Genomic DNA, 10,152 nt, shown 5'->3' on the forward strand with positions numbered 1-10,152 from the left:
CGATTCACTTAAACTCGTCCATTAGTTGAGCCATCCAAACACGACCTTACCTAAGTGCATGCATCACCAAAATTCTTGTAATGATAGAGAACAGATAGACCACCAACCGCGTCTAGCGCTGCGCTACAGCTGCCCTTCAGAAACAAACACCCCAAATATCTCCTTTGACCATCTGTTTACATGCTTGCTCACTAGAGTGTTCCAAACGGAAACATCCTCCACGCAAAGCTTTTATGAGAAACATCAAAATGCTTTCATACACCAAGTCACTGTACTGCCATGGTTACCATCAGCCTATAAATGTCAAGAAAAATGACCAAAGTTTACATTTGATGTTCAAAAAAAAACATTTCTTATTGTTGAAAACAGTTGTGCTGCTTAATATGTTTGTGAAAACCATGATGCATTTTTCAGGAATCTTTGATGAATAGAAACAGCATTTATTTTAAATAGAATTTTTTGTAACAGTGCCACATTATCCTTTTTAACTGTTACTTTTGATCACAATGCATCCTTTCTGAATAAAAGTTTTGAATGGTAAAGTATATAAAAATATAACCCTTTTCTTATAAAAAGTGAAACACTTAAGAAAATACTTCATGAATATTTATTTTCTTTTATTAACAATATTTTATGCCAAAAAAGACATTTGTGTGTGTGTGTGTGTGTGTGTGTGTGTGTGCGTATATATATATACATGGTTACCATCAGCCAATAAATGTCAAGAAAAATGACCAAAGTTTACTACAGCGAGTCTCCGGGGAACATGAGCATTGTGGTTTACAGTGAGGGGAAAGAGGCCTGTGTCCCAACAACAAATAGTTCAAGGTATGAGTCGTAGTGTGCTGGCGCTGAATCAGAGCAAACAGTGGATCTGCCATGAGGCCACGAGAGGGTTCTGACTCGCTCGGTCGGAGGCACCTGTTCTGTGGGTGTATGTACGTGTGTGTGTGTGTGTCCATGTGTTTGCTTGTGGGTTTGTGTGTTGGTGCAATGCAAAATGACTTGACTCTATTCTGAGTGGATGCCATGGTCATTAGTGTGCACAACAAATGGTGCATGGGTTTGGGACATATAAAAACAATTTTAGTAGCAATTTATTTGTGCATTCTAAAGACAAACACATGTTTGTGCATTTGATTGTCCTGCCAGACAGAAAACCCACTCATAAAGAATAAAGATTTTTTTTTTTTGCTTGTTCCTTTTAACTAATTCAAATAAGTTAATGCAACACAAATATTTTGTCACCTTCATTTCTTTGGGTTTAATTTATGTCACTTATGAGCAGGGTTTCTGCAGGTTAAAAAGTCTTAATTCGCTCTTCCACAGTTTGAGGCCTTAAAAAGGTCTTAATTCAGAGCAGACACTCTTAAATTCATAAAGTCATGGCATTAAATGTTGCATGCAGTGCAAAAACAAATATCTACATCAGTTTTTGTTTACCAATATAAATATCTAAACAGCCTTAAATCAGGATTTACTTGAAATGCAAAATTGAGTTTATGATTAAAACAAGAACAAACAACAAGCAAACAGACAACAAGTTTTTTATAAATTTGTTTATTTTAGTTTATTTATGTTGGTATAATAACTCTCTTCATTTTGATTCTAGGGTTCTAGTTGGAAGCAGCACTATTCAAGCCATTTTTTAAATTGTTTTTCCAACTTTCTTATTTATTTTTTAATTTTTTTAAATGTTTTCCTTTTTTTTGGGAATATGAATTAAAAAGCAATGGAGATCGTATTTGCAAATTTAAAGTGTTTCTAGTACACTCTTCCCTTCAATTTATTGCTTAAATTGCCTTTACTTAATTCACTCAGGTTTCTATATATATATATATATATATATATATATATATTTATATTTATTTATATTTTTAAAATATGACTTGCCTTCAAACTGGATTTTTACACTTTTGGAAGAAAATGTAAGTGTTCACCCCATGCAGCACTGAATGTTGTGGGTGCCAGATTGTTTCAATATAAGTCTATTGGTGCTTTCTTCATACCGATTTTATCATATTCCAGGCCAATATCGTACATCCGATTGTGTAGAAATTTTTGTGAACAAACCACACAGTTTGAGGAATCATAAATATCTTTCTTTAATACTCAGGGTTAGGGGTTTGTTCATTTCTAACCCTAAGTATGAGCAACAGAAGGGATGCTCGCCTTAGCAAATACCACTAAGTATAAAAAATGATTTTTAAGGGTTTCTGAGGGAAAATACAGGTGGCAACAAGATTTTCCAGTGACACTTCTGGTCAGCTTAACCAAAGCAAGAAAAGCCTTGGCTCTGTAGCAATGAATCCATCTCAAAGATTTTGTGCCGGGTTGACTGGTTGATGTGCAAATGATCTGCTTTTCCAGGAGCCGAAGTGGAAAAAGCACAAACAAACAGAAGACTTCATAAATACAACTGAGTCATTTCCTAACATTTGGCTGGCCTGGCCTTCATATACACACATAGGGCCTCTATTCCGTCCCGTTTTCCAAAAAACCAACCCCCTCCCCGCTCACACACACACACACACACAAACAAACAAACAAAATCTAATAATGTAATAGAATAATGTGTTCTTTAAAGGGAGGTAAGAATTAGACCCATCATTTCTGGGTTTGTCGGTCACTCTGGAAAAGTCATTTCTGTGTGCTTCTTTCCTCTTTCAGCAACATGTGGATGCGTGGCTTTTTGATGTGTTTTGAGCTGCTCCACAGCCGCTCCGTTTCCAAGTGTGCTGGACGTCATCGTACGGATGCTTCACAGAAAGGCGTAGTGAACCTCCTCTCAAATTAGCGTGCCGCTGTGGGATAACAAAGGCCTTCCGATCCGCCGCAGACCCTGTCCGAACTTCAGCGTCCCTCTGGCACGTGGCCAGCAGTCATATTCCAGCTCGGTCGGGTTCCCCTCATCAAAGGTACACGCTGCATAGTTTCCAAACGCAGACCGCCAGAAATCTGGAAATCGGATTCTGATGCTGCATGAATCTGGTCAGAGGAACTACAGATACTTTCGGTGTGGTTTGCACTCAGTGAGACAAATCAAATTACTGTTCCTTGCCTAACTGAATCCCTCCCAACCGATGCCCAGACTGATGCTCGCAAAACCATATGGTTGTATTTCCCGACCTTTTTTGATGCTTTAAAAAGAAAATTGGCTGAACGGACTGTTCTATTCGCTAAGGTGCATCTTTACTCAACATGTCATTGTATAGTTTAACTGAAACAGTCTGAGTTCATACTGCAATTGTTAAAGGCAGATTTTCGTGTTAGACATCAATGGGTGTTAAAAACATTGGAGCACAACTAGTTTCCGTGTAGTTTCTGTAAAACAACTTCATTGCGAATGGCAACCATCCAATGACCAAGGTCATTTCCGCTGTACAGTAACTTTTGAACTATGCTATTTAAAATTTAAATTCAAATTTTTACATTTAAATGGTTAAAAAATGTAAATCATTCAAGCATTGAAAATGATATATAAATTGTTGCATGCTTGTTACTTTTATAAATACATTAGCTATGATTTTAAATATACAGTAACTTTTGAACTTTGTAGTTTGAAAAAAAATTATGCATGCAACAATTACTAAAAATAACAGTAACCGTTATTAAAAGTAATATAAATTGTTCCATGCATGATATTTTTACATAAAAATAAATAAATAAATATATATACTGTCTATATATTATATATATATATATATATATATATCAACTTTTTAATATATATATAAGGTTGTGGAAATGAAAAGTTAATATTTGTGAAATATTACTTTTAAAAATATTACATTTAAAATGATTAAAATATTAGCGACTTAAGACTGGTTTTGTTGTCCAGGGTCACATATATATTATTATTATTTATTTATTTATTATTATTATTATTTATATTATTATTATTATTATCACAAATATATTATTATTCATCTAGATGAATAATAAGGACATAAAATATTACTTGGTAGGACTGGCCCAGCTGAGGTACGTCCATGTGAAACCAAAGCATAGTATGCCACTGATGTAGTTGTTTGGCAAATGCAAGGAATGAAATGTTTTATGGCTCTCTGGAGTGACCCTGACCCTGCTCTAGTATTCGCCTGATCTCTTGGGTAGTAAGAAGTCAAAGGGTCGGACCTTGTAGACTGACAGAACAGGACGGACGAGGGGAAATGCATGTTAAATGTCAAACATGGCAGGGGAGTTGTATTGCCATACAACTCAATTAAAGCTTTATGGCCTCTTTAAAGACAAACCATTAAATCTAACACTCCCTGAGAATGTTTCCCTACTCTATGAGCGCTCGGGATGGAGGAAGTCAGCTTTTACCGTTGCATGAAATGTAATTTTCATTAAAAGCATTCATTCTGGGGGTTTTAAAGGAAAACAGTTCCTTCTGGGGCTGAGTGAATATCTAGTGAATAGAAACCACAAAGGCTGTTGAGTTTTTCCATACCAGCGCTGCGGTTTGGTCTATACAATGACAAACTAACGTAGCAATAAATAGAAAACTTCTGAGTAAACTTCAGATTGGAAAGAAATAGCCAAACACACATAATTATGCTAAAATCAAAGCTGTTCAACCCTCAGTGGGCCCCAGGGTCATTGTGATTTATTATTTAGAAAACACATTTCAATGTTTCTGCATGAATATTTGAGTTTAGATGAGATGTGAATCATGTCTAGAGTACCAGTGCAGTAGTTTCCTAGAACTGCATCACAGAATGACACTTGATTGCGCATAATTACATCTGTGCTTCTGATGTGTTCCAGATTGATCCATCGTTGGACAAACTATCCAATGGATGTCAATGGTAAACCCATTTAAAACATAACTTTGTGGAAATATTTTTGGATTCACTTCACTAAAGTTGACCGTGCCAAAAATTCCACTAATATGACCATTCGTACTTATAAAACAAAACTTAAAAATGCATTTTCTTGAATGTTTCTTTTGAGATCACACAGTGCCCTCCCAGAGTTTAGAAACACCCTAAACAAGGTAGTTTTGGACAAAATCAGAATGCACTGTTTGGCATAAATGCATTTAAGCAGCTTGATATTATAATTGAAAGCCAGCAATGAGGATTTTCTATTCAATGACATCATAATGGTATTTTATACACATCACAGCAGCTGCCTGTGATGCCTGATTACTGGATTAAACTCTGTCTAGGTTTCTGAAGATTATCAGGTCAACACATTTTCATAGCTAGCTGATCAATAGCTAATTTTAGTTTAGTACACAGCAAATCAAATAAAAACCAATTAGAGATGCTTAAGTAGATGCATTTTCTCTGTAGTTAGAAGAATGTCTAAAGTGGACTATCAAAATATAGTGTTACCCATTTTTTAATAATATAATATTAAAGATTGTTTTATAGATTGTGTCGTCCCTAATCAATTGAAAGTCATCACAAAATGATAAATAGTTATGCTGATATTGCCTTCAAAGCAGCATGTCTCTGATTCTGTACCCGCTTGATTCTTAAGGCCCATTCACATTAAGAACAATAACTCTAATGATAATTATATTAGCAACAACATCAATGCACAACAAAGTTCTGTATTCTATAAGCACGCGCTGCAATCAGGTAAAGTCTTATGTTTTTATTGTTTATCAGAAGGATAGAAAGGAAGAAAATCATTCTGAAAGTGATATTATTTCGGCGTCATTAGTTGTGCTATGGACTTCCCTATTCTAAATAGAACTAGAATGATTATTAAAACTTTATAGTTATAGTATTTGTTGTGAACAGGCCATTATTCAATCAGACTATCACCGTTTAGACCTGTCTGCACAAAATCCAGTATTGCATAAGTAACCACAGGGTCTATGCAACAGCGTGTTTGTTACATCATGACTTTTAAAGAGAACTTCATCATCCATGGTTTATTTTTTGGTTTCAAAGAATGTATTCCCAGATGCACACTGAATGAAGATCATATATTTTTTCATGATAAATACACATCATTTACAAATAAAGTGGTTATGCAATAAATACATCATAAAAATCTGAGCATTATACTTCATGTGCAATAGCACTCATTTTGAAATGTACATGGGACAGGGAAAAAAACATCTCCAAAGCCACTGGAAAAAGCAAGCACTCTCATTAAAATATTTATTTTCCCATTTTTTTCAGTCAACATAAATATATTCATATATATTTCTTTTCTTCCTCCAAAATAGCTCTTTGAATGTTCTTTTGTATAAATAAAAGTCTTCATTGGGGAGATGTAGCTCTCATCGGCACCCGCAGCCCTCCACCACCATGTCCTGGTAGTTTTTAAGAATGACTTTCTCGTACTCGTCCAGGTACAGCAGCGATATGGGACTGAGCTCCGTCGGGACGCAGCACGCTCTGGGAATATTGGTATTGACCGAGTTCACCAGCGTCTGGACGATGGCGTGATTGGTGGAGTTCAGGTGGTCCGACAGCGGGAAGGGACACTCGCCGTGACAGTAGAAAGCGTGGTAGCCGGGTGGCGCCACAATCCACTCGTTCCAGCCCACGTCGCTGAAGTCCACGTAGAGAGCGTGCCGCCTGCAGTTTGTACGCTGCTGCTGCTTCCTGCGCTGCTTCTGCCTTTGCCGCACCTGCCGTTTCTCTCGGTTCGAATGCAGTACGGCGGAGCCCTGACCGTCGTGGCTGTAGGTCACCAGCAGGGGTCGGGCCTGCGCCCATGAGTTCTCGTCCACGTGAAGGGAGCGACTGACCCTCACGTGCCTCCTCTGGTTCCTCTCGACCTCCGCGGATCCTTCCGACTCCTCGGGATGGAGCACTTCCACCAGGAGCCCATGGTTGTGCTGGGATTCGCGGGCCCAGCGAGCCACGGCCGAACCCACGTCAAAGCTCTCCCAGCGTGTGTGAGAGTCCTGCACCAGACGGGTGTCGAGAAGTCTGGTAAGAGGCTCTTTGGAAGGGGCCAGTGCTGGCCTGAACACCTCGTAAATGTTAATTCGGTGGAAACCACTCGCACCGGCGCCACCGAGAACCTGGTCCCTGAAAATGCGCAGCTCCGCGGCCGTGATCAGCTCCTCGGCGGGAACGGAGGTAAGGTTGAAGAAAAACTGCTGCGTTGTTTTTCCTTTCAGGCTGGACAGTGCCTCCAAAGCCTCTGGAAGTGCAGAAGAAGAGTCTGTTAGGATCGTGTCAACAAATTGGTCTACAACAAAAGAATACTGTTGGATTCTGAAGCACTTCAGGCTGAAACCTGACATTTTCGCTTTGACCCTAAATAGGATTTTCCACTCAGCATTTTCTTGTCTGGCCTGAGTGAGAGATTATACGGTAGAACCAGGTGTTAAAATGAAAGGCTAGCTGCGAGCGCGAGGCTGTTTGTGTGGCTGTAGAGTTACAACATTCTCTTGTTTCCAAGTCTTTATTGAATAAAGGTTGCAATCAGCGAAGGAACAGCTACTCCTACGACTCAATGCCCTAAAATAAAACGCTCTCAGACCAAAGAGCTTGCTTAATCTCTTTTGAAAAGAGACGTTTTGGAAATTCCATTCCCAATAATCCAACCTATCTGCTTCATAATCACAAAGAGCCTACAGAAGATAAGCACACTTTATTTGATGTGGGAAAGCCCGGCTCTTTCTTTCCCTCATTCTGTCTGTCTTTCTTCACCTTTTCCATTTTTCTCCCAGTCAATCCGTCTTTTGGGGGAGTGACTGCGAACATGTTGGGGCTTGCCGAAAGAAGTCAGCCACAGTTATGAGTGTATTGACATTCCTAATTTCTGTTTGTACATTATGCCAAAACAGCAAATCGTACATTTATGATGGCTACCTTGAAAACTGACTGCATATCTCGGCTGAGGATCTCGACATCAAATTAAAGTTATTTCAGCAGCGCCTTTTGGATGGAACTTTAAAAACGATTACATAATATTACGTCGAAAACCTTTTGAGGGATGTAATAAAAATCCAGTCAGGTCCTCAACCACAGAGTTCACCAAATTAAAACAATGAGAGAAGCCTGAGGCGTAGGAGGTGCTCAATTACTACAGAGGGCACGAGAAAAGCCTCATTTGGAGTAAACAAGGAAGACATTTAATACAAATGCTTAAATTGCTTGTTTCAACATGAGCACACAAAACGCATCCTTGTATGCAGTGTGTCGGATCGACCACTGGATGTCATCCATCCGAATCTGTGCCATTTTACAGGGCCGCCTAAACAGCCTGTAATGACTCTCGTATGGATCCCTCCCCCTCTCTTTACCACAGTACAGCGAGTTAGCGTGATTTTTCCCGTGTTGCCATGAAACTAAAGTGAAATGTTTCTAAATTGTGTGCTATAGTTTATGTTGACCTCTAAACAGACTCCACAAAGAAGACTTCATGAACAAGGCCAGTGACTTTCACAGGCTCAACTCACGACTGTTTAAATCAGATAACACGCCTAAAAGAGACTTAATTGACATGCCACCTGATCACACTCGGGTTGATTTCATTATAAAAAAACAGATTCTGTTTCTAGAGAATTCAAATCTGACCATTCAAAAAGGCCACCCACAATCCCTCGACTGGCTCAAGCAGTTAGGCTAGAATTACTCGGGCATGTGATAAAGAGTTGAGCAAAGCTAAACACACACACGCATACAGTATCTGTACAAAAGTTGGTGCAGAAACAAGCCCCCCCATTGATGGCTCGAAAACATCAATGACAGAACTTGATGGAGAACAGCAAAACTACCATCCTGGATTTCCTCACAAGGCCTGTTACTGTAACCTGTGGATTCTTGGAAAATAACTAGTGCATGAACTCCATACCTCGTCTAGAAAACTACTCTAAGTGCACTCAGACACTATCAATTATTTGCAGTAAAGTCACCGTTAGGATGCATTTTTTGCTTCCTTAATAATAGTGAGAGCTGTTTGTGGAATGTCAATAGTTTCCAAATGGTTGCATCACACCATTCCTTGGAATTCTAGAAAGTTCTGGGAATAAACAAACATTCAAACTGAAAATTTGAGTCATTTCATTTCAAATAAACCTGGAACAGCATATTCACAACCAAAATCAGGCCTCACCTTCGTGATGAAAGCTTCGTATTGTATTCGCTCTGCTGGCCTCCCGTTCCACATGCTTTCCCGTAGTGCTCCTCGGGCGCCGGATGTTCGGGTCATCGTTTTCAGAGTGCATATAATACAAGTCCAGCATGTACTGAGGGACCACCGCCGATTTGCTCGGCGTGGGTCTTCGCTTCAGTCCGAACATGTTGAGCAGCCGTAGCTCGAACTCTTTCAGGAAGTTAATATCGGATCGCTCCGGCATGTGTCTCCCCGAATCACTGTATTTCCGTCGGTCGATCTCGGGAATGAGTCCAGCGGCACCTCCCAGAAACACCTGACCGAGCAACAGCACCGTGAGAGCGCGGACCACGGCGACCATGATCAGTCAGTTCCTGCAAAGAGGAAATGCCAATTGACCATTTTTATTCTTCTTAGAACCATTTTATTGGTTTAAAAAACAGTTTTACAGCATTATGTCATAGGAGAACCTTTTTAGGTTCCAAAAATAACTTTTTATTCTCTTGTTTCTTTAGAAAACCATCTGCTTTAAAGAAGCCAGAAACCAATGCACTAACCTGAAGAACCAGCGATGTAAAATCTCAAGAAACTTGAACACTAAAAAGTTATTTTTACTGTTTTAAAGAAGTTATTTTATCCTTTAAAGAACATTATTTTTTTTTAAATATACAGTACATTTCTTGTAGCTACAGCCCCCCTGGAGCAATCAAGTGTTAAGTGCTTGCTCAATGGCACAATGGGTCATAGATCACCCCTAGATAGGTTTGAACCTCCAATCACTCTTAGAAGTTAAAGGTTTGTTTGGTTTTTATGGAATACCTGTTCCTTTAAGTCCTAAAACACTTTAATAGCGGCCCAGAGCTCCAACCACTTATATGCATGGAAAAGATCCCTAGCCACATTCAACCTGCGGCTGCCTCAAACCACAGACATATCTAGATCTTTTGGAGATGTCTTTGAGGCGATGAACACACACGCATGCAAAAAATTAAGAATAATATCCCTGCTGCAGGCTATAATAAGAGATTGATCTACAGTGAAAGCACCAGACTCCAAAGAGGATGTCAGACAAATGGGATGAAACAGGAAAGAGTGAATCAAAAGAAATCG

The 10,152-nt window shown here is 39.1% G+C and overlaps 1 protein-coding gene across 1 annotated transcript in view; it reads right to left on the reverse strand.

Annotated features, from left to right (window-relative positions):
* Positions 1 to 5,693: 5,693 nt before the first annotated feature.
* The window catches only part of LOC107685371 (bone morphogenetic protein 2-like), a 6,689-nt gene continuing 2,230 nt past the window's right edge, over positions 5,694 to 10,152 (reverse strand). The window contains exons 2-3 of the mRNA XM_016481939.1: positions 9,043 to 9,416; positions 5,694 to 7,122 (exon numbers count right to left, since the gene is read on the reverse strand). Of these exons, the coding sequence (XP_016337425.1) occupies positions 6,248 to 7,122; positions 9,043 to 9,403 (1,236 nt within the window). The 5' untranslated portion in view covers positions 9,404 to 9,416 and the 3' untranslated portion in view covers positions 5,694 to 6,247. The remainder of the gene's footprint in view (positions 7,123 to 9,042; positions 9,417 to 10,152) is intronic.

The sequence above is a fragment of the Sinocyclocheilus anshuiensis genome, unplaced genomic scaffold (assembly GCF_001515605.1).
Source record: "Sinocyclocheilus anshuiensis isolate Anshui unplaced genomic scaffold, SAMN03320099.WGS_v1.1 scaffold769, whole genome shotgun sequence".
Taxonomy (NCBI): Eukaryota; Metazoa; Chordata; class Actinopteri; order Cypriniformes; family Cyprinidae; genus Sinocyclocheilus; species Sinocyclocheilus anshuiensis.